Below are 24,697 nucleotides of genomic sequence, written 5' to 3' on the forward strand. Positions count from 1 at the left end.
TTCCTGCCGGGTTCTGACTGGGAGGGGGTTGCTCAGCAGGGGAGGTTGTGGGGGCGGATCAAGGATTTTGTCTCTAAAGGGCCCTGGGAGTCTCCTCAGGAGGGATGGAGAGTGAAGGTGGACTGGGGTCAAGGGGTGGCCAGAGGCATTCATGGGAGGGAAGAAGGAAGCACCACACCTACGGACAAGGAGGAGTCAGGAACCAGGGAACTCAGCCAGCTGAGGGGTTCAAATTCCTCTGAGGTGAACTCTGAAAAAGGAACCTGTGGGCACAGGAGGCCTGAGGAGGGAGAGAGCCAGAGGGGAAGACCCAGCCATTCTGCCAACTCACAGCCAGTCTTGGAAGCTGCAGTCAGCTGAAGCTGCCTCCCCTCAGGGTCCCGACTTGCCTGTCTCTCCTTGGCCCCCAGTGCCTGCCGGGAAGGAAAGCCGGATAGAGCAAGAAGACGATGGAGCCAGACAGGACTCAGATAAGGCTTGATCCCAGGTGAGTGAGGGAGGCAGGCCCCAAGCCAGGAGCCAGTTGCTAAGCAGCAGGGGGCCCTCTCACTCTGGCCTGTCCCTACCTCCCTCTGAGCCCAAGAATGAGACAGGACTGACAATGGTCTGGTCATTCTGGAAGGTCCTCAGAGACACTGGGGAAGGGTGAGTGTATGACCCTCAGAACCTTAGCTTTGGCCCCCAACCAGGTAGAGGAAAATCCCAGAGGTGGAGGGGGCATGAGGGACATGCATAGAGCTCTGACCAGCTGGGGACCCACTCCTGGTGCTAAGGGTCCATTCTTTCTCTGGGACCCTGCTTTTTCTCCCTAGCCAACCCCTGGGCTGCTGCCCCTGTGAAGTGGAGGGAATGGACTGTGGGCTTTTTGAGCACTGCAGCCAGACCTGCAGACTGTCACCTGGGCCTTGAGGGGAAATGGAGACGCTCTGTGAACCTAGGAGTGTTCGAGGGAGTGTCAAGTTGCTGGAGTCCCTTCTGCTACCCACCCGCCCACCCCCAGTCCCCATATTCTGAACACAGGTTGGTGTCTCTCCAGGTACACGGCAGATCTTCTGGAGATCCTGAAAACCAATTACAGCGTTCCCTCTGCCTGCTTCTCTTATCCTCCCACTGCAGCCCAGCTTTTGAGAGGTAAGTCAGGGACCCTCCCCAGAGGAACTGAAAGAAGGAAAAATGAGCATCCCAAGGAGGAAGTCAAAACAGCTGAGAGGAGCTGAGGGAAGGTGGTCCTGAGCTGGCCAGCATAGAGTGAGTACCTGGGAGGATGGCTGACCCAGTGTCAATCTTGGTAAAAACCTTTTAGGGAACTTCCCTAGTGCTACAGAGGTTATTCAGGGGGTGCAGATTTGATCCCTGGTTAGGGAAGTAAGATCCTACATGCTGGGTAGTACAGTCAAAAATTTTTTAAAATTTGTAAAAGCTGGGGAAAGTAAAACTCTGGAGGAGCCAAAAAGTCAAAAGAAGGGCACGGCTATGTGGCCTGGAGAAAAACCTGCATGTTGGGACTCCCCAATTCATAAGGGGGACACTGACCTGGAGCATTTTTCAGACCCCAGGGCCACCCAGGGACTCACATGGATGCCCAAAGCCCACAGAATCCCTTTGAGGCCTGCACAACATCCTTCTTAAAAGGAGTCTATACCACTCTGGAGAGTGGTTTTTATGAATAATATTCTTAAAACTTAGGTGAACCTGTAAAAGTATTCGGACAGTGTTGGCCAACTAGCTCCTATTACCGAATTGGTTTTGAAAGTGAAAGGCATAGGCTGGGACTCTGTTTATTCCCTGGACACCTAAAACATGACAATCAAATGACCCTAGCATCTTGATAGCAAACGTGGCTCCCATCCATACTGTATTTTGTTTTCTTACTGCATGATCAGCCACTTCTTAGACGTTGATGAGTAGGAATCTGTGTCTCTATCCTTAATGTTTGTTCCTTCCTGATGTTCTCACCTCAAGGAGGAGACTCTTCCTAAACAGTAGGGTGTGGTCAGGGTGTACTAGGAGGCAGATATGGGCACGTCTCTGTTTCAGATGCTCTGAACTGGAGTGAATACCAATGGCCAGAGGCAGTCCAGGGGTGCCTTGTAGCTGCTCTGTGGTTCATGAAAGTAGGCAGATGCTACATCTGACTCCAGGGATATCTTGTTCAGAGAGTGCAGATGGTGGCACAAGTCTTCTCACACACCAGTGTTGTCAACCAGAGGCAACTTTGTCTCACAGGGTACTTTTGGCAATGTCTGGAGGCAATTCCAGTCACCACAAGTAGAGGGTGCTACTGGCATCTAGTGGGGCAGAGGTCAGGGAGTTTGCCCTGGAAACAAAGGAAAGTCCCCACAACCAAGGAATTAGCTGGGGCAAGGGGTCAATAGTGCTGAGATTGAGAAACCCTATCTTACACAGTGAAAATGGATCACACATTGCTTTGCTGCAAAATGTGCAAATAGAAGCACCAAGGATATTCAAAGTAGGTAGATTATTCTGGGTCTGGTAGTCTGGGGAGCTACCTTGTTCCCCCATTGAACTGTTGGAATGCGTAACAGTTGGAAAGTAGGGAGCTGGAGTGGAGAAAGAATGAGTAGGCAGGTTCTCCAGGCACTGGGGAGATTCAAGGTTACTGGTGAGGAAGCAGGGGACAGTTGAGAGGGCTGGGCAGGTAAGGTGGGGCCTGCTGAGTCTCAGGCAGAGGAGTTGTACTTTATCCTGCAGGCAGTAGATGAGGGCTCTGAGATTGGGAGGAGCTGGGTGGTATTTCAGGACCATTAATTAGTAATCAAGATAGACTTTGGGGAGTAAGGGCCTTAAGAAGCACGGGTATAAATTGGAGGTCAGTGCCCCAGCCTAACAGGAAGGGCAAGAGCCTGTGCCAGGGCAGTGTCAGGGAAAGGAAGGACAGATTGGAAAATACAGGCAATCCAAAGAAAGAGCAGGCAATCTGGTAAATATTTAGACAAGGTAAGTGAAAGAAAAAGAAACTCTAATGATGACTCCGAGAATATGAACAGTGGTGATGACACTGACAGAAATAGAGTCAGGAAGAGGTGCCCATTGGACACGTGGTGAAACCCTTTCCTCCTTCATTTATAAACTCTCTGTGTCTTAAATGCTCTTTAAGAAAGAACTATTCTTGAAGAACTATTGAAACTTTCAATAATTTGTTTTTGAAATGCCTGTGATATGACTGCAATTATAATCCCTAGAGGATTTTCTTATTAATGGACTGATCCAAACTTCTATTTGGGGGGAGTGAAGGGCCAAGAAAAACCAAGACAATTTTGAAAAAGAGTAAGGAGGATATGTGCCCTGCTGCTGCTGCTGCTGCTAAGTCGCTCAGTCGTGTCCGACTCTGTGCGACCCCATACACAGCAGCCCACCAGGCTCCCCCGTCCCTAGGATTCTCCAGGCAAGAACACTGGAGTGGCTTGCCATTTCCTTCTCCAATGCATGAGAGTGAAAAGTGAAAGTGAAGTCGCTCAGTCGTGTCCAACTCTTATTGACCCCATGGACTGCAGCCTACCAGGCTCCTCCATCCATGGGATTCTCCAGGCAAGAGTACTGGAGTGGGGTGCCATTGCCTTCTCTACCAGATATTAAAGGTTATATAAGACTAGAGTAAATGAAGCAATAATATAATAAACTGCAACCATACAACCTAGACTGGGACTTAAACCCACTGTTTGTGGGTTTTTTTTTTTCTTTTTGGCCATACCACATGGCTTGCAGGATCTTAGACTGGGAGGAATAGAGGAATTCTCCTACACATGCCGAGGAGACACGTCTAAGAATGCTTACAGTAGCATTTGTTTGTCACAAAGAAAATAATAACAACCATGAAAACAATGTTGAGTGGAAAACATTTATATAGATTTTTTTAATGCAAAGCAATATAATTATGTTGAGCATGTACATATGTTGTAAAAAAATTAAAACATACAGGAAAAGATACACACCAACTTCAGAATAGCAGTTAGCCCTGGGAGGAGAAGTGAAGGGAAAAAGACACTTGGAGATATATACAGGGCCTTCAAGTATACCTGTGATGTTTTTTTTTCCTAAGAATAACTTTTGAAGTAAAACTGGTAATATCATAACTCTTCAAAATGGATTATGGATATATTGATGCAGCTCTATTATTCCCTTTATTTTAACAACCTTTATAATTGTAAAATAATTGTAAAAATAATTTTTGACAGACTGTGATGAAATGTTAGGTGGAAAAAGCAGAATGCAAAATTTTACAGTATGATTGCAGTAATACAATATGTATACACTTTAACCAGGATGTTTTTTAAAGCTACTTTTTATTGAGCAAACACTAGCATTGAATCATGCTAAGAGGTTTAATTGGAGGATAATAATCTACCCACGATTATAGAGCAAGAAGTAAATGGAATTTTACTTTGAAGTTGGAGCCTATGCTCTTCACCTCCATGGAAATACGTGCAAAAAGGAGAATAATTTTTGGTTAGGAACTAGCTTGGATTATGGGTAAAACTTTTTTTTCAAAGTTTTAATTTTCTTATATTGTTTTCATTATTTAAAAGAGTAATCTTCATTGTTACAGATGCAATGGGAATTTGCTAGTTGCTCAAGTATAGTTGTATTCAACAGGTCAGTTAGACAAGTATTTCCCAAAGTGTGTTCCTTGGAATAGTAATCCCAAGGAGTACTTCATGAAAACAGAGCCTGTATAAAAATCAGTTCTGTAAAAGCTATATTCTGTAACCTCCTTTGGAAATTAACAATATAAATCAGATTTAAAATTTATACCCTGCAGGAAAGAAACATGTTTAACCTTGTTTAAAGTGTTTCCAAAAATCCTTGAGCTATCAGAAACTTTTGTTTCACAGTATCTGTTAAGATACAGAAAAATAAGATAGAGGAAGATCTTCTAAGGAGATAAATGAGTTTGAGGTAGAGTAGTGGTGTTGCCCTTCCCGCCCCCCCCTACTCCAGTACTCTTGCCTGGCAAATCCCATGGATGGAGGAGCCTGGTAGGCTGCAGTCCATGGGGTCGATAAGAGTCGGACATGACTGAGTGGCTTCACTTTCACTTTTCACTTTCATGCATTGGAGAGGGAAAGGCAACCCACTCCAGTGTTCTTGCCTGGAGAATCCCAGGGACGGGGGAGCCTGGTGGGCTGCCGTCTATGGGGTCGCACAGAGTCGGACACGACTGAAGCGACTTAGCAGCAGCAGCAGTGGTGTTGGCTGTGGATGCTAAGGAAGTTCTCTCTCCTAGCTTCTGCCCTGTGGAAGTGAATGTGAGAGCCTGCAGACACTGCAAGCACGAGAAAGAACAGAGCACAAAAGGCAGCAGATACAAGAAACTGCAAAAGCACTTCCATACTGAATAGCTGGAATATGCCTCACCTCCACCTTCACCAACTTAAGCAACTTTTGATGGTTAATATTATTCCACATTTCTTCCCATAGTTATGTGAACACACACCAAGAGTCAGCATGTGTAATGGTGAAGAGAATGGGCTTAGTTAGGATCAGGAACCCTTGGGTTTAAATCCCAGCTCTGTCACTTTCAGGTTGTGTGATCATGGGTGAGGTGCTCAACTCTAAGCCTAGTTTCCTGGAAAAGCATGTAAATGGAGATGACAGTAAGAATCCTCATGTGGTCATTTCTTTCATTGAACAAATAGTCACAGTTACTGTTTCATGCACTTGGAGATAGAACAGAAAACAAGCCTGACAAAGTCCCTGCCTTTGTGGAGTTCACACTACCATCACTCTATGGGGACAAGCAATAAATATGTAAATAACCTCACTGTGAGGGCAACTTGGGAGGGAGAGATAACACCACACTGGACATTCAAGGGTTGCTGACTGAGGAGGGGCATTTGAGCAGAGAGCTCAGTGAGGAGAATAAGCCAGACACGGGGAGCTCAAGGAGAAAAACTGAACAGGCAGCGGCCAAGCACTCTAAGGTCCTGGAGGTAGAAATGGCTCAGGTGGTGGTTAGGCAGCTGAGGGGTGGTCAGATCAAATCAGATCAGTTGCTCAGTCGTGTCCAACTCTTTGAGACCCCATGAATCGAAGCACGCCAGGCCTCCCTGTCCATCACCAGCTCCTGGAGTTCACTCAGACTCACGTCCATCGAGTCAGTGATGCCATCTAGCCATCTCATCCTCTGTCGTCCCCTTCTCCTCCTGCCCCCAATCCCTCCCAGCATCAGAGTCTTTTCCAATAAGTCAACTCTTCACATGAGGTGGCCAAAGTACTGGAGTTTCAGCTTTAGCATCATTCCTTCCAAAGAAATCCCAGGGCTGATCTCCTTCAGGATGGACTAGTTGGATCTCCGTGCAGTCCAAGGGACTCTCAAGAGTCTTCTCCAACACCACAGTTCCAAAGCATCAATTCTTCGGTGCTCAGCCTTCTTCACAGTCCAACTCTCACATCCATACATGACCACAGGAAAAACCATAGCCTTGACTAGACGAACTAGGTTGGTCATAACTTTCCTTCCAAGGAGTAAGCGTCTTTTAATTTCATGGCTGCAGTCACCATCTGTAGTGATTTTGGAGCCCAGAAAAATAAAGTCTGACACTGTTTCCACTGTTTCCCCATCTATTTCCCATGAAGTGATGGGACCAGATGCCATGATCTTCGTTTTCTGAATGTTGAGCTTTAAGCCAACTTTTTCACTCTCCACTTTCACTCTCATCAAGAGGCTTTTGAGTTCCTCTTCACTTTCTGCCATAAGGGTGGTGTCATCTGCATATCTGAGGTTACTGATATTTCTCCCAGCAATCTTGATTCCAGCTTGTGTTTCTTCCAGTCCAGCGTTTCTCATGATGTACTCTGCATATAAGTTAAGTAAACAGGGTGACAACTGAGGGGTGGTAGGGAAATCCTAAACCTCAATAAACAGAAGAGGTGAGATGCAATGGTCGAGTCTGGAACACAGGGTGTAGGAGAGGATGAGGGATCAGTATCGGAGACCCAGGGTCTCCAGGAGAGGAGCCAGAACTGTGGTTACTGGAGTCAAGCGGGATGGGAGAGATTTTCAAGGAGGAGGGAATAGTCAAGGACAGTGAAGATTGAGAAAGGCTTTGACATGATGGCTTCTGGAGGGGCTGTTTCCACTCTCAGCTCTCAGTGAGCTGATGAGGACGAGAGTCAAGCAGGGGCTGGGGGAGTCCCTCAAGGAGGGACCTCCATCGATATTCCCCTTCCCAACAAAGGACATTGGTTTTTAGAAATCTACTGAATTAAATTTGCTTTCTGCCTATCTGGACTTTATATTTTGTCTGTTTTTTTTTTTAACTAAACATTTCCATTGTAAAAAATAATTCAGTAAAGTCAATATGAAAATAGAGAAAAGTATGAAGAAGAAAGTCGCGTATGGTCCCACCACTCAAGACCAGCACTGCAAGTATCATAGTACAAGCTCTGTTTTCTGTGCTTTTATTTAACAGTAGTGGAAATCCTACTATGCTACAATTTTATATACTGTTTTTATAAGCATGACATCATATGAATTTTTTCACATTACTACATATTTGGCAAAGTATGTCTTTAAAAAAACTTATTTGTTGTAAAATGTATATTTGTTATAGAATAATTGGAAAAGGAGGAAGACAAAGACCACCCACAGTCTCATCACCCAAAGATGGCATTGCTCATTTATTCCTAGGCAATCATTTTTAATGTTTTTATCTTAACCCACATGAACATAGTGTAAAATTTTAAATAGTACAAAAGGGCTACTAATGAAAATTAACACTCCCCTGCCCTATTTATTCTCATTTTTAATCTTCATCCTACTTTTTTAGCTGATGATTTTTTAATAGTTACTTTCAAATTACCATTATTTCATGTGGTATCAGTTTTGTATATTATCTGTGGCTGCCTCTGTAATACATAAAGATTTAACTCACTTAGTACCAAACTTCTACTCATTCCACATGGTTTCATCATTATTTTTAGTTGGTTATCTTTATAGCTGTATATACTATACCTATAGTTTATTTCTTATTTTGCCAACTGCGGATAGTACTTCTTCATTTTCCATTTTGTATGATAAAGATATTAGGGCCCCACTCTTTCCTTCAATTCTTTTCTATCCTTCTCTTCAGCCAAATCCTTTACATAGCTATAGTTTTACTATACTATTTATTTTTATTTCTTTCTGGTCACACCATGTGGCTTTTGGGATCTCAGTTCCCTACCCAGGGATCAAACCCTGGCTGCCAGGAGTGAACATACCAGGTCCTAACCACCAGCTGCTGCTGCTGCTGCTAAGTCGCTTCAGTTGTGTCCGACTCTGTGCGACCCCAGAGACAGTAGCCCACCAGGCTCCCCCGTCCCTGGGATTCTCCAGGCAAGAACACTGGAGTGGGTTGCCATTTCCTTCTCCAATGCATGAAAGTGAAAAGTGAAAGTGAAGTCGCTCAGTCATGTCCGACTCTTAGCGACCCCATGGACTGCAGCCTACCAGGCTCCTCCATCCATGGGATTTTCCAGGCAAGAGTACTGAAGTGTGTTGCCATTGCCTTCTCCGCCTAACCACCAGAGAGCCAGGGAATTTCCTGTGGTAATTTTGCTTTCTGTTTTGTTCATATTAAGGTTTGTTTGTTTCAGTTATAAATTATGTTCAGTAAAGGGCAATGATTTTATGTATATAATTTGATGGATTTTTACCCAAGTGTGCATCTGTGAAATCACCACTTTACTGCTTATACTTTTTTTTTAACATTCAGAAGTTTAAACTCTTTGTATCAAATTTGACCATCCTTCTCTTTGTGATTTCTTGGATTACACCTAAGCTTAGGAAGGTCTTCCCTCAAGTTTTGATGAAAATACAAATCTCTCTTTTTTTCCCTTCTCTCAATTTTCCCTGTTTTATTTTTAAATATATACCGCTTTTTTAAAATCTCTTTTTTAAAACACTTTTTTTTGTTGTATTGAGGTATAGCGGATTAACAATGTTGTGATAATTTCAAGTGAACAGAGAGAGGACTCAGCCATACATACATATGAATCCATTCTCCCCGAAGCCCCTACCTGCTCCCATCCAGGCTGGCACATAATATTGAACAGAGTTCCATTGGCTATACAGTAGATCATTGTTGTTTATTAAAGATTTATCTTTTTAATCTATCTGGAATTATTTTGATACATGGAAGGCTTTATGTGTATATCATGATAAAACCAGAGCAACTGTTTTAAACCCACATTTTTATTGTATAAGGATAAAATTGTGTCAGAAAAAAGATCCTCTGTTATGTTTATATCTTTAAAATTTCAAGGAAGGGAGGTAGTCTTTTTTTAATTAAGGATTGCAGCCAGGTGGATTTTTGCTTGTTTTATTTTGTTAATGTTTAAAACCTGCCAGGCCTACTAGAGCAATATCTGTAGAGGTAATTGAGAATGAGGCAACAGAACTAAACAGCAACACTAAGCCGGTAATTTGGTCACACAGTGGGCTGCATCCTAATTAAGTGGAAGCAGGTGGAGACAGGAATGGGGAGGAGGGAAGAACAACACAGTCCTATCTTTTGAGGCCTGTAACAGAAAGAAAAAGCTTACCACTGACTTCAGAAGTGTAGGCTGGCAGATTGTCCAAGGACTGCCTTCCCTGCAGCAGGTCCTCTGGATTAATCACAGACCTAACTGTGGTCAGAGATAAAGGGCCTCTTGGAGAAAGCAAACAAAAAGAAAAACATGTACCCTGAAATAAGAACAACCAGGATCAAAGTTCAGTTCAGTTCAGTCGCTCAGTCGTGTCCAACTCCATGGACTGCGACCCCATGAACTGCAGCACACCAGGCTTCCCTGTCCATCACCAGCTCCCGGAGCTTACTCAAACTCATGTCCGTCGAGTTAGTGATGCCATCCAACCATCCCATCCTCTGTCGTCCCTTTCTTCTCCCATCTTAAACCTTTCCCAGCATCTGAGTCTTTTCAAATGAGTCAGTTCTTTGCATCAGGTAGCCAAAGTATTGGAGTTTCAGCTTCAGCATCAGTCTTTCCAATGAATATTCAGGACTGATTTCCTTTAGGATGGACTGGTTGGATCTCCTTGCAGTCCAAGGGACTCTCAAGAGTCTTCTCCAACACCACAGTTCAAAAGCATCAAAGTAGTTTTTGAGAAATTCACCTTTGTCCTGGTTGCTCCTTGTGATGTCACCAAGTATGACTGACCCAGATGACAACTCAAGTCTTCACTGGGATGTGGTCTCCTTCTTCCTTGTTTTGGTGTCAGCAGCTCTGAGCTGCCCTCAGTCACCAAAACATAGGGCAGACCAGCCAATATCCTCTCATTGTTCAGTCACCCAGTCATGTCAGACTCTTTGCGACCCCATGGACTGCAGCATGCCAGGCCTCCCTGTCCCTCACCATCTCCTGGAGTTTGTCCAAGTTCATGTCCACTGCATCAGTGATACCATCCAGCCATCTCGTCCTCTGTCACCCTTTTCTTCTGCCTTCAATCTTTCCCAGCTTCAGGGTCTCTTCCAATGAGTCAGCTGATTGCATCAGGTGACCAAAGTATTTGAGTTTCAGCATCAATCCTTCCAATAAGTATTCAGGGTTGATTTCCTTTACTCCCAATGCAATACGACAGTGGCTGGACTCTGCCAGTCTTCCCCTTCTTCTTCTGTCATCTAGCCAGTTGGGAGACTAAAAGCAAAGAGTCTGTCAAGGAGGGAAGAGACTTAGATAAATGAGGGTCCAGGCTTAGTCACTGAGGATATGGAACTAACTTTGTTTAAAACATTGTTGCACTAATTAGAACATGCTCAGAAACAAATATTGTGACTATATTAGTGTTTTCCTGTTAGCAAGGGTGAGGCCAGAGGAGCTTCATTGGTGTTGTTAAAATGTTTGTTATCTTCTATTATCAGGTGAGCTTGTTTAAAATGTAGATTACATCCCAGATGTATGGGAACAACATCTATGTAGCAGGGAGTATAGGGAGTGGGGATCTGGACAGCTACTTTTTAACAACTCCTCAAATGATTTCAATAAATACTAAAGACAGCTACTGGATTACATTTAATGTGAGAATAAGTGTACTTGGGGCCAGCATAGGTCAAATATCCTTGGAGTCTTTACTTGGGTCCACTTCTTTTGTTAAAGTCCTGTTGTGTGTCCTAGTAAAGTGATAAAATTTTTGAAATCAAATTTAAACATCTCTAGGCTCCAAAATCACTGCAGATGGTGACTGCAGCCATGAAATTAAAAGACGCTTACTCCTTGGAAGGAAAGTTATGACCAACCTTGACAGCATATTGAAAAGCAGAGACATTACTTTGCCAACAAAGGTCCGTCTAGTCAAGGCTATGGTTTTTCCTGTGGTCATGTATGGATGTGAGAGTTGGACTGTGAAGAAAGCTGAGCACTGAAGAATTGATGCTTTGAACTGTGGTGTTGGAGAAGACTCTTGAGAGTCCCTTGGACTGAAAGGAGATCCAACCAGTCCATTCTAAAGGAGATCAGCCCTGGGATTTCTTTGGAAGGAATGATGCTAAAGCTGAAACTCCAGTACTTTGGCCACCTCATACGAAGAGTTGACTCATTGGAAAAGACTCTGATGCTGGGAGGGAGTGGGGACAGTAGGAAAAGGGGATGACAGAGGATGAGATGGCTGGATGGCATCACAGACTCAATGGACGTGAGTTTGAGTGAACTCCGGGAGATGGTGATGGACAGGGAGGCCAGGCGTGCTGCGATTCATGGGGTCACAAAGAGTCAGACACGACTGAGCAACTGAACTGAATTGAACTGAAGTATATCAAGTTCATACTGTTCATGGGGTTCTCAAGGCAAGAATACTGGTTTGCCATTGCCTTCTCCATTGGAAGGACCGGTGCCGAACTGAAACTCAATACTTTGGCCACCTGATGCGAAGAGCTGACTCATTTGAAAAGACCCTGATGCTGGGAAAGATTGAAGGCAGGAGGAGAAGGGGATGACAGAGGATGAGATGATTGGATGGCATCACCAACTCAATGGACATGAGTCTGAGCGAGATTCGAGAGTTGGTGATGGACAGGGAAGCCTGGTATGCTGCAGTCCATGGGGTCACAAAGAGTTGGACACAACTGAGCGACTTAAGTATATCAGTATATATTCTGATGTATATCAGAAGTATATATTTTGCTTTAATTATAATGTTAACTGGTCCCTGTCTGCTAGTATAACCCCTGACACTGAGAAAAGTGAATAGGCCCTGTTGACCTCCGAACTTAGAATTTTTGTTATGTACAAACTTGTTAGGTGTCTATATCCTGATTCAAGTAAGCCTTACCATACTTAGATTGATCTGGTCTCCCATGCATGCAGAAAAATGACTATTTCCTAGTCACATGTTGGAAATTCTAGGTCTAAGAAAAAGCCCATCTTCTGCATGATAGGAAGCCTAGACCAGGTAATTCTAGATGTGGTAAAGCAATTAGATGCATGTGAGGAAGCCCACATCTTCTGCTCCTCAGCCCTGGTCTTCAGCTCACTGGAGCCTGTCCTCTCTTTCCATTCTAGCATTGGGCCCTGTGGATATTTCCCTCATGGTCATCATGACCTTGTTTGTCCTGGGCTCAATAGCCATCTTCCTGGAGGCTGCTGTCTACCTGCACAAGAACACCCGCTGCCCTATCAAGAGGAAGACCCTGATCTGGTGCAGCTCTTCACCCACGGTGAGGGTCCTGCAGCTGCCTTTGGGAAGGGGCTGAAGAGGAAGATTCCTTTCAACTCAATAATTCAAGTTGCCTTCCTCTACTACTTTAGGGTGGGGGTTTTAGTCTGCTATCTGCAGTCAGGATCCCATGCTTAGAAGGTCACAGACAGTGAGATGGAGTGTTTGAAATCTTAGAGCCACAGAAACAGCTCTAAGAACAGCTGAAGAACTGTCTGAGCCCATCAGCTATCCCACTCACTACTCCCCTGCTACTGTGTTGCTTTAAAATAAGCTTGTTTCCTGCACAGACCAGCAGTGGTTCCTCAGAGGGTAGGAGGAGAGTAATTTTTTGCCATGGGGTCATGTTCACTCTACCCTTACATTGTAAGTCCTTCTAACTCACTCTTACAGCCATTTGATAGCTCTTTGGCATGCTCGCAGGCCACATGATGGGGTTTCTCTTTCCGTGTGGTGAGCTCTGTGTCTGTTTTGGGTGAAGAACAAAGCCCTTGAGGTCCTTTTCTGCCAGATGACACCTGCCTGGGCCATCTCAAGACATCAGAGGTGCTCTAATAACATGGGATATTGAAAAGGAAGGGTTGGATCTTGATCTACGTACTCTTAAAGATGAATTGACCTATTCCTACTCCAGTGACATATGTTGAGAGATAGTCTTCAAAAGAGCCTCTGACTCAAGGTGACTTGCTGTCTCTAACACTAGACAAGGAATAAACTGACAGCTGAATTTAAAAAATATTTTAATTAGTTGATTTAACTAGCTCTTTTTCCAACTGGTCACTTTTTTTTTTTTAATATTTATTTGGCTGTGCCAAGTGTTAGTGGGATCTAGTTCCCTGAGCAGGGAACGAACCCAGGCCACTTGCACTGGGAGCTCAGAGTCTTGGCCACTGGACCACGAGGAAAGTCCCCAGTTAGTCACTTTTAAGTAATGGTGCCTCAGCTGTTTAGCTTTTGCTTCCTTGAGCCCTTGCCACAAAAGGTGAGCATGCAGTCTCCTTCCTTACCCTAACCAGCTCCTGGTTCTTCTCCAAGCAGATAGTGTCTGCATTCTCCTGCTTTGGTCTCTGGATTCCTCGTGCCCTGACACTCGTGGAAATGGCCATAACTACGTGAGTGTCCTGCCCTGCCCCCAGCTGAACTTGATACCCCTCTGAGGTCCCCCTTCTGCTCCTCTCAACCCTGGGAATCCAGAGTTTGTGTCTTTTTTTTTTTTTTTTTTAATCCCCTGTCCCTTCCATAAGTCCATGCAAACAAACTGATCACAAATCAGGCCCTTTCCAACTTGTCTCTTGAACTTCTAGTGCATCTCAGGCATTATTTTGTTCTCACAGCCTGCCCTCTTCCACCTGTCCTCTCTCAGTTCTCAAAATGCCTAGACCCTACCTGACCCCTTCAGGAAGCCCCCGTCTCCCTGTCCTTTTGCAGTCTGTTTTTCTTTGGCAGCAGGTGGTATCCCGCCAGCTGCTGCCACCTCCCTTCTGTGTGCTCTTAGGCCCACCTCCCACCTCTCCCCAACTCCAGGTTTTACTCGATGTGCTTTTACCTGCTGATGCAGGCCATGGTGGAAGGCTTTGGTGGGAAGGAGGCGGTGTTGAGGACACTGAAGGACACCCCGGTGATGATCCATACAGGCCCCTGCTGCTGCTGTTGCCCCTGCTGCCCCCGAATCAAGATCACCAGGTGAGGCGGGAGGGAGAGGCTGCCTGGAGAGCAGACTGGCCTCTTCTGCACTCTCTCAAGAGCCTCTGCTGGCTCTCTCAGTCCTGCTTCAAGCCTCATGGAATTTGGCTTGTATGGAACAAAGCCAGTGATGAAAGGGTGGGCATCCCACAGCCAGGACCCACACACTGGGCACCCAAACAGGGGTAGGAGGAACAGAGGAAGGAGAACTCCAGAGTTCCCATCACTTACGCTCACTGTCCCCTACAAACTTTATCACAGAGAACAAACTGCACTTTGGACTATTTACTTTCCCCTTCCATCCGTTTCAGTTAATGAGGTTGGGGTCAATCCTCAGATAGTTCTTGCTCAAAAGGCATCATTCTGGTCTGAGGGTGAGTGGGAGGCAATAAAGATGGTTCCCAACGCTCTTCCTCAGTCCCCACCCACTTGACTATGTTGGTGTCTATGATGGTGGCCAAGCCTTGCCAGGAACCCAATGAGAGAGCTGGAAGTTCTGGTTGGGGTGGGTGATTTGTAGGCCTATGTTCCTAATCCTCTTCCTACTTCAGGAAGAGACTTCAGCTGCTGCTGTTGGGCCCCATCCAGTACGCCTTCTTCAAGATATCATTGACCCTGGTGGGCCTGTTTCTCATCCCTGATGGCATCTTTGACCCATCAGACGTAAGTCCAGAGTAAGGGGCAGCAGAGGCCAAGATGAGTTTAATTCCTTTGAGCTCTAGAAGGAATAGCTGGAACCAGTATCCCCTGATTCAGGGCTCCAGGGTTGGGATAGCCCCAGGTACAGGGCGACTGTGGAAAAGCAGAGGCTCAGGGACTCTAACGGGGAGAGAAGAAGCTTTTTTATTTCCCCCACCATTGGGAGAAGGGAAAAAAAAGGAGAAAGGGGCTTGCTTCCTCACTGACTGCTTTCTGGCCTGCCACCAGATTTCTGAGGGGAGCACAGCTCTATGGATCAACACTTTCCTCGGTGTGTCCACCCTGTCGGCTCTGTGGACCATAGGCATCATTTTTCGTCAAGCCAGGCTGCACCTGGGCGAGCAGAACATAGGAGCCAAATTTGTTCTGTTCCAGGTAACTATACCCTGGGAGAGAAAAGATGGTTAATAATGAGCCACAAATTGTAGGGGTTAGAAGCTGAGACTAATAAAGGCTAGAAGTGGGTCTGGGAATCTTCTTAAGCCTTAGGTTTCCTGTGAGATTTGGGAAAGAATCCCTGCCCTTCCCCAGTTGTTGCTTTTCTGTGCTGTAAGTTTCCTAAGGTTGCTGGAGCAAAATAGCACAAAGCAGGTGGCTTAAAACAGAAATGCATTGCCTCACAGTTCTAGAGGTTGGAAGTCCAAAACCAAGCTGTCAGCGGCCCACATGCCCACTGAACACTGTTGGGGCGAACCCTTCCTTGATTATTCCTGGCTTCTGATTGTTTGCAGCAATCTTTGGCATCCTTGGCTTATCACAGGGCATTCTCCCCTTATGTGTCTGTGTCTCTTTTTCTGATAAGGACGTCGGTCATATTGGAATAAGGACCCACCCTACTTCAGTATGACCTCGTCTTAACTAATTACATCTAATCAGTTACCAAGACAATGATGGTCACATTCTGAGGTCCTGGGGGTGAGGACTTCAATGCATCTTTTAGGGGGACACAATGACGCCCATAACACATGAATTTTTAAACCTTAAATTCTTATACCTTTGCTGTTTTCTTTTCTTCACTACCCATTAATTCTAAAAATCTTGCAATTCATCACCACTAGAAATATCAGCAATGGCAACCCACTCCAGTACTCTTGTCTGGAAAATCCCATGGATGGAGGAGCCTGGTAGGCTGCAGTCCATGGGGTCGCTAAGAGTCGGGCACGACTGAGCAACTTCGCTTTCACTTTTCACTTTCATGCATTGGAGAAGGAAATGGCAACCCACTCCAGTATTCTGGAGTGGGATTCTGGAGAATCCCAGGGACAGAGGAGCCTAGTGGGCTGCCGTCTATGGGGTATCACAGAGTCGGACACGACTGAAGCGAATTAGCAGCAGTAGCAGAAACATCAGCATTATCACAGTTACAACTATATATGACCAGTACTACATATTAGGCGCTTTTCATACATTAATTACATTTAAGTTCACTATAATCTTCAGAATCATTGTTTTTTCTCTTTTACAAATGAGAAACTGAGGTGTTTTGGGGTTTGCTCAAAGGTACATAAGGGATGGGACTGGAATTTAAACATACAACTATCTACTCCCAAACCCACATCCCTTCTCATCTGACTCTGCATCATCACCTCTTCCCCGAGAATTTTCCCAAAGGCTCATTTGTTCACTTTTTACACTTTCCATTCTCTAAGCCCAGAGATAACCTTTCCACCAAATGCAATGACTTCTAGCTCCATATTGTTTCTCTTCTCTCTCCATTCTTTCTGTCTTCTTGCTGGGCCCTTCTCCTATTCCCAAGGCATAGTGATTCCTTTATAGTTAACAGATTGATTTCACATAAATTCTCATTTGACCTAAGCAGGTGCTGCTTACAGGCACATGGCAGGCAGAAGTGGAGGGTCTATAGGAAGACAGAGGACAGAAGAGCCTACCACGGAGTAAGGGACTGACAGGGCACAGAAAGGATCTAGGCTACAGAAGCACTTAGAGGTCAGGCCACAGAATAAAAGCCTTGTGATTAATTAACCTGCCCATGATTATTGGAGGGAACCCTGGACAAGCCAAGTCTACCCTGAGAAGCTGTGCATCAGAAAAGTGTACTCAGAGAGGGCAAGCACTAAGACACATTTCAAACACAGCAGTGGGCCGGCCAGCCTGTGCCAGGGATGCTGAGCCCCCATCCTCATTCCTCTTTTCTGTTCTGCAGGCACTCCTTATTCTGTCTGCTCTGCAGCCATCCATCTTCTCAGTCTTGGCCAGTGGTGGGCAGATTGCTTGTTCACCTCCCTTTTCTTCTAAAATCAGGTCTCAAGGTAAGCACATGGGGTTTCCTAGTCTATTCCAGGATGGGCAGGAGGGGGAGGTCCGAGAAGAGAGGATCTTAGATTGGAAGTAGGGCTAACCACTCTCAGAATATTCAGTGTTCTGCTTAGAGTATTGAGAAAGAAACCTCCAAGAAATCTAGCAGAGGCTCTGAGTATATGACCTCTCTGATCACACAGACAGCTGCAATCCCACAGCTTGAGGCCCAGCCCTGATGATCAACCCAGGAAGCCATGGGTTCAATCCTCAGCTCCTGAAAGAGGAATAGGTGTGGTTAGGAAGCAGAGGGTCATGATGATAAAACATGCAAAAGAAATGTTTAATGCTAGCCTCAAAGTTCAGGAGGTAGAGAGCCAAGTTCTGGTTCTGGCTCTATTGTCAACTTGCCATGTTACTTGTGACAACTTAATATCTCTAGGTCCTGGTTTGAGGATAAATTAAGAGAAACTGCTGTCCAACTCATATGCCAGGGCTGGTATGGGATACCACCTCTGTTAAGTTAGAATAACCTATATTTTGTCCCATGCTGCAGTGATGAACTGCCACCTCCTCATCCTCGAGAGTTTTCTGATCACTGTGCTGACACGAATATACTACCGAAGGAAAGATGACAAGCTTGGATATGAACCTTTCTCTTCTCCAGACCAGGATCTGAACCTCAAAGCCTGAGGTGAATGGCTTGGACAATGAAAGAGACACTATATTCATTAGATGGGCACAGATTTCTTTACTGTTCTTCAACCTTGACCAAATGGGGATTGATTCTATTGTCAGCGCAAGCTGGCAAATGATGTGTGCTTGACTGTAGAGATGAATCAGAACTATGCGATAGGATGAAATTGTTTTGGATCTTGCCTGAGGAAGGTATTTTAAGCTTAATAAACAGGATGGAGTTTGATTTTCTACAATTGGGCACATTGCCTCCGTGGGTGCCACTATTAGCCCATCAAGATTGTATATTAAAAGGTTACTCTGAGCTTTCCCAAAGCAAATCAAAGGGGGAAGAGTGTATGATAGTTTTCTTGGTATAATAACAGGAATAGAACTCAGCCAGGCAAAACAGTAGGATCCCAAAGTCTCAAAGAAACAAGGCTTCTGAAGAACAGATGGAAGGTGTTTTCTTCCCTTACAGATGTGTCAGTAGGGCGCTGATGACATTAGACCTGGGAGATCTAGATCAGCCTCCCTTTGTGGGCCAATGGCTTTTTGAGTCTTCTGTGCCAAGCTGCAAAAGGAATTGCAATGATATGGGCATGCAATGATTCTGAGGAGACAAATTAGGATGCAAAAGTAAAGGAACTGATCATACAGGTAAAAGTCTCAAATACATAAAATATATAATACACATGTATACCAAGTCAAAACATATAAAATGAAACATTAGGTAAAATCACTTTGCCTTTATTTGGCTAATGACAAAAGCCAAAATAACTGAACAATAACAATTTAATAACACTCAGACAGGAAAAAAAAATACTGAACACCGATTAAGGAAAACGTCCTTGTGGACACCAGCACTGGTGATGGGGCCAACGTTTACACCAAGGCCAGTATTTCTTTCCAACACTCTTCTCAGGATCCACAATACAAAACAACTCAACCAATCAAATCTTTGTGTTCAAAACAGTCAGTGTCTCCCTAAGAATAGTGGGAAAGCCCACTTGAAAGCTAAGAAAACAGAACTGCAGTCATTTTAATGTTAAACCAACTACTTTTGTTTTCTACCCCAATCTAAGTACTAACATCAAACTTTGGCAGACAGAGTATCTTTCTTCTTTCTTTTAAAGAAAATTAACATTTAATAGTATAATCCCCAAAACATGTTCTACTTATTTGCAAAAATAATAGCTAGGGACCAGTCTTTATCCCATGACAATCTATTCCATGAGAGAAAACAAGAACAATCATTGTATGACCTTGAAAAATATAACTTTAAAAATACTTATATTGATAAGCTTGAAAAAAATACCATTAGTTAAAAACATTGTTAAGGGAGCTTTTCTCCTACCTGCATTGGTTCAACTTCTGCTGATAGTTTGCTGACAGAACATGTAAAAGCTATGGCTTTTAGGAAATTAAACAAAAGCAGCAAAATAGACTTGATTTGGAAAGATTTTAGATATAGGGTTTGAAACAGGATTAATAAGGCAATGAGCTCCAGAAAGACAAAAGCTGCCCATAAGTCAAGAAAGAATAAAAAGCACTGTGAAGAATCATTGTGGATGGAATATTCAAAGACTTCCTGGACAGCTGTGTGGTCACAAATAAGAAAAATGTAACTCAGGTGCTGCCTGCGATGTTATCAGTGATCAGAAAAGGTCAAAAGCTCTCTTGACCTCCCTCAAATTTTTTCTCTTATTCGGGACTTTCGACCTCTTCACATCCCCAACCTTCTTACCCAAGCCTCATCAAAATAATGGTCTTTGGCTCTAGTGGTCAGAAGCAGCTGGAGCAGTACAAATGACCCATTTCTACTCCTCTAAAATTTCAACCTCTACCCTTCAGTGCTATGGAGTCTAGTGTATGAAAAAAACAAACTTTCTGCCCAGCTCATCTCAAGGTAACTGATGAAATGGCACATCCTCACCACTGGCTACAAGGCTTCTGTCTCCCTTCTCCTTCTATTACAGAGAGAGGCTATAAGGCCAACCAACTTCTAAGGCTCTCCCATTTCTGCCACATTTGGCCTATTCAGGCTGACAGCTTTGCTTGTGCAATTTAGGGTTTAAGTAATATTAAAATTAATGTTAAAAATTAATATTAACAACACTAATATTTAAAGATTTACAGATCACACACACGGTTGTGGAATGCGAATCTCTAACCTCATTTAATTAGGCACAAATGATCAAATAATGCATCATCCCAACAACTTCCTCCACCCACCCACCGTTGTCCAGCACGTAGGATCACATTTATCCCAAAGTACCTAGCATGCCATGCCATAAAGTTTTTTGTTTTCAGTCAAAATTTCACGGAGATATACTGTGTTAGGAGACTGAGGCCACAGAGGCTCACCAGAAGGGGTGAGAGTTTTCCGACAACACGTGCACATGCCAGTGCTGGCAGTCTCATGGAGCTTGTTGGCCTAGACGTCATACTCCAAGGACAGGATGTGCCCAAAGCAGCCCATCTACAGAGCAGAGAAGGCAGGCCAAACATTTGGGACCCAGACAATACCTGTGAGGAGTGACTGCAGGGAGGAAAATCACATTTGGATTGCCTCCCTTTCCAAATATACTTGGACATGTATTTTGAGAGAAAATGTAGGTGGGTTTCAGTGGTGATTTCACCATTTTTCTATCAACAGAAATGGGCAGAATTCCCAAAAAGGGAAGACTGAAGCAGAAAAGTTAAAATATATGATCCTACAAAGCTGGTATTGTAGGAAAACATTAACTTCAACAGTTTCAAAAAAAGGACTTCAAGCCAAAGCCTGTGTAAACTAGATTTGATAGTAAAAATAGCACTTCATGAGAAGAGTTAGAAATGTAATTTTCATGGGCCATCAGGACAGCAAGAGGTTCACTCTGTTTATTCCTCTACTCTGCTGCATTCTGCTTCTCTGGATGATCTGAGTTTTAAGAACCTAGGTAGTCCTGCTGTGCAGGCAGGCAGTAACTCTAGCCACTGGCCCTCAGGCATAAGAGCAAGTTTTACCAGAAAGTGTTCAGGAAAGGGATTATGAGATGCTCACAACCTTAGCAGAGGGGCAAAGATAAAATGTGGTTTTCTCAGCTGAAAACACTAAAACTCCACCCCCACAAGGGGTATTTATGAGTGATGAGATGGCCCTGGACAGAAGCAAATTTCCCCTGAACCTTATGATATGATAAGGATTAGGATTATGATAGATAATGATCTGCTAGGTCATGTGCTGTAGGATGCTACAAGCTGAAAAGGAGCTCATGCTCAACAGCAAGTGCTTAAGCTTCAGCATTCTCTGATGTGAAATTTAAGTGGTGAATCCCCTGGGCAACGTAACAGGGAGATGGGGGCAGGCAGAGGGAGAGGGAGGGAATCTACCACACTCTTATAATGTGAGCCACTGGAGACTTGCTAGAGGGGCAGTGATGTGAGTCCCTGCCAGATGCCAACTCCCTGGGGAAAAGAAACACCTCATGGAGCACTGGTTCCAGTCAAGGATACTATTATAAGGGGAAGAGGTCAAGATAGGGCTTTAAAAAGGGGTGTGTTTCCTTATGCTTTTGCACCTATGTTCTCTGCAAACCTCTCTCAATATTCAATATGGTTATGAGCAACATGGATTAACAGATCATGTTGAAACTGCAGACATTTACAAAGTATCCTTTGTAAAAAGCTAGGAAATGAGTATTAAGACAGGAGTAGTAGGGCTAGGGACTTACTCCCAGAGGAAAATTAAACTGACTTTGTATAGGTTTGAGTATTGTCCAACTCCCCTCCTCAATCAGAGTAAACCTGAAAGTGTTCCTCCCTTTAAAGGCAGGAAGAATTTAAAGATTACAAAAAAGAGATTGACAAGAGCTCCCAAATAACTGGGCAACAGAATTTTCTGAGAGATGAACACAGCATAGAAACCGCAGCTGATGCCATGTGGTCTGGTTCCATCCCCATCAGTGTCTTCATGGACCCCATTGGGTCCAACAAGAAACTCCTCAGGGAGTAAGAAAAGTCAGACTCAGATCTCCTTCTTCCCACAGCCACACGGACACACGTGCCAGCAGTATACATTGGGGATTTGTGGCCGTTACTCAGCTTTTAGCTTTTTAAAAAAAGGAAACCAAGATTATGGTATTTCCCCTCCAAATCGCCCATCAGCATGGCTCACTGCCTGAAGGAGTTGGCAAGACAGTTTGCCTGAGAATAGAAGGCAAACACTACGGTGTATCAAGAAGAAAAGGCCTCTGGGTATTACACCACTTCCTTCTGCCCACTCCTCGGGGGCAAAAAATTAGTTCTACTTACTACGTTTGAAAGACTAATTTTTAAAAAATTAATAAAAATGACAATTTCCCTGTCAAGAGCACATGAACATAAACAGTAAAGCAAAGTCCATGGGGAGGGGATATGAATGCAGAACAGGCTTCTAAGATGTAGTTAGCCTCCTTCTTGGTGGGGATGCGTGATGTCTCTCCGAGGACAGGCTGTCTGGTCCCCCCATCCTAAGTCCTCTTGCCCCAACTGTCTTTCCTTTGTAGCTGTCCTTAGGATTAGTGTTGGGATCACAATCTGGAATTCAACAGAGAGCTTCTGAAGGTTGGGACAGAGGGAAGGGAGGAGAAAGGAGAGATGAAAATTTAGTCTTCTTCATCCTCACTGATATCATAGGCTGCAGACTTGTGTCTGGAGAGGTTTGTTGGGGAGGAAGGCGGGGAAGTCTTGCCAGAGAAGGGCCACCGGAAAGAGGGAGAGGGGGAACGTTCACGAGTGGGGCTGTTGCTGGGACTCTGCCTTGGACTGATGGCCTGCAGCATCCGGCCTTTCCCCTCTTTCAGCATATGTTTCTGGGGAGACCAAAAGGAAGAGTTAGAAGAAACCTATGGATCCTACTAACCAATGGAGGAGATCTGAGACTTCAAATTATCGTGAGTGCCCTCTGTAATGTCAAAAGTGACCAAGTAAGCCACAGATACAATTCTAAGCAATTTCTCAGTCAAAGTGGTTATGCTAGACTACATGTCTAAGGGGTCCCACCTGTTATCCACTATCACCCAATCTTTGACTTCTATGTCAAAGGAATTCTTAAAAAGCTACTTGGTCTGTAGTCTAGGTTCTAGGCAAAAACAAAGGAATTAACTCAGACAAAAGGGTATCTACCTTAGTTTTGGGGATTTTCTGAAAATTCTATATTCTCCATGAATAATCTATTCTGGCATCCAAGCACCCCCACAGCCAGATCATCTCTGATATCCTAGGGCTCATCTGCTAATAGCTACACATGCACCTCTTATCTAGCTCAAAAAGACCTTGCCTATTCCTCAAGGACAGAACTCCCACCTTACCCAGCAATCCTGCAGTGGCTGCTTGTAGTCGAGGCAGTGGTTTGTTTTTTTTTTTTAAACTGTTCTTTGCTCTTTCCTTTCCTTCTATCCAAAACTGTAATGTAGAAGCAAGCTAGGCAAGGTTACTCACTTGTCACCATATTTGGAGGTTTATAGAGAGCTGGCAAAATTAGGCGAATGTATAACCACGTTCTGTAAAGATTTTTAAAACCTTTCTGGGGATAGTTGAAATATAGTTCTGCCCAATGAAGGGAACATATTAGATAACTTCTTATTGTCAATGTCCCTTTCTGCTCAAGGATTCTGTAGTTCCTTTCACAGCATAAGAATTCCCTAGATTTTCCTGAATTTCCCTAAATAGCCCAGCAGGAAGGGACATACCAGCGCTCCTTCTGGACCAAACATTTCCAGGAAACTTCCAATGAATTCTCGGGATTTCTCTTCCCATTTCTGAATGAGGTCAATGCTTTTTTCTTCCACCTTCTGAACAAATTCCTTTGACTTTTCCTCCACATCTTTCACTTTCTTCTTTACTTTGTCAACTCGCTCCTGTAAGTGGTATTTCTTCTCCTGGATAAAGAAATAACTGTTTTGAGAAATAATACTCACTCTGACCTTCCATACCAAGGGGAAGGAAAAGACTTGGTTTGGTACTCTATTTAGACACTCCTTTTGGTCTTGAGAATTTCACTTTACTTTAATATATCCCATATTTCCCTACCATGGTAACAGAAAAGATATGCTCTGGATGGTCATCCTAAGTAAAAGTGTAATAATTCTAAGATTGTAGAGCCCAGGACTAAACTAAATGCACAGGGTAAGCCCAGTAACAGACTGGCATATACCAAACAAACTCAGATTTTTAAGACAAAACATTAACTTGGAAGATAAACATGCCCAACAAAACCCAAAACCCCATTCTAGACAGAGATGTATATGTATAGGGAGGGAGCACCAAGATCACTGTACAGTACTGCCAACAACAAGTCAACTCTAACAGGTTGAAAAAGAAAGTAGTAGACCTTTTACTTAATTCATTTATTGTGCTAAAATTTTCCCTCCATCACTGGCTTATTCTATGACTACAGAGAAGTTGTTTTTTTTTTTTAACATCTGGAGGTCTGTTTGCTCATTCGCAAAGTAAGGATGATACTCATTGGTCCTGTCAGCTGCCCTAAAAATAAGGGAAAATTGTATGAACCCTCCCAAAGGGAGGGAAGGAGTCTTCAGCCAAATGAAAAGTGTTCTCATTTTCAGATCATAAAGGGGAAGGGGAGTATGTTTAGGATTCTTAAATACCTGAAAATAAATTCTGCAGTGTAACAACAGTGTAACAGTAGCCAGCATTTATCTGCACAGATAAATCAATTTAGATGAAACCATTTTACCCATTCATAAT

General features: G+C 44.0%; 2 protein-coding genes across 2 annotated transcripts in view; one reads left to right on the forward strand and one right to left on the reverse strand.

Moving 5' to 3' along the window:
• The first annotated feature begins 250 nt into the window (after positions 1-250).
• SLC51A (solute carrier family 51 member A) lies at positions 251-18,474 on the forward strand. The gene is made up of 9 exons (XM_005897807.3): positions 251-487; positions 1,037-1,131; positions 12,499-12,653; positions 13,691-13,764; positions 14,177-14,335; positions 14,887-14,998; positions 15,263-15,409; positions 17,199-17,304; positions 17,847-18,474. The coding sequence occupies exons 1-9, from the start codon at positions 450-452 to the stop codon at positions 17,981-17,983; spliced, it is 1,023 nt and encodes a 340-aa protein (XP_005897869.1). The 5' UTR covers positions 251-449; the 3' UTR covers positions 17,984-18,474.
• Positions 18,475-18,694: 220 nt separating this feature from the next.
• Positions 18,695-24,697, reverse strand: part of PCYT1A (phosphate cytidylyltransferase 1A, choline) — a 49,524-nt gene continuing 43,521 nt past the window's right edge. Inside the window, exons 8-9 of the mRNA XM_005897806.3 lie at positions 23,680-23,868; positions 18,695-22,800 (exon numbers count right to left, since the gene is read on the reverse strand). Coding sequence (XP_005897868.1) covers positions 22,594-22,800; positions 23,680-23,868 — 396 coding nt within the window. The 3' untranslated portion in view covers positions 18,695-22,593. The remainder of the gene's footprint in view (positions 22,801-23,679; positions 23,869-24,697) is intronic.

This window comes from Bos mutus, chromosome 1 (assembly GCF_027580195.1).
Source record: "Bos mutus isolate GX-2022 chromosome 1, NWIPB_WYAK_1.1, whole genome shotgun sequence".
NCBI classification, from domain to species: domain Eukaryota; kingdom Metazoa; phylum Chordata; class Mammalia; order Artiodactyla; family Bovidae; genus Bos; species Bos mutus.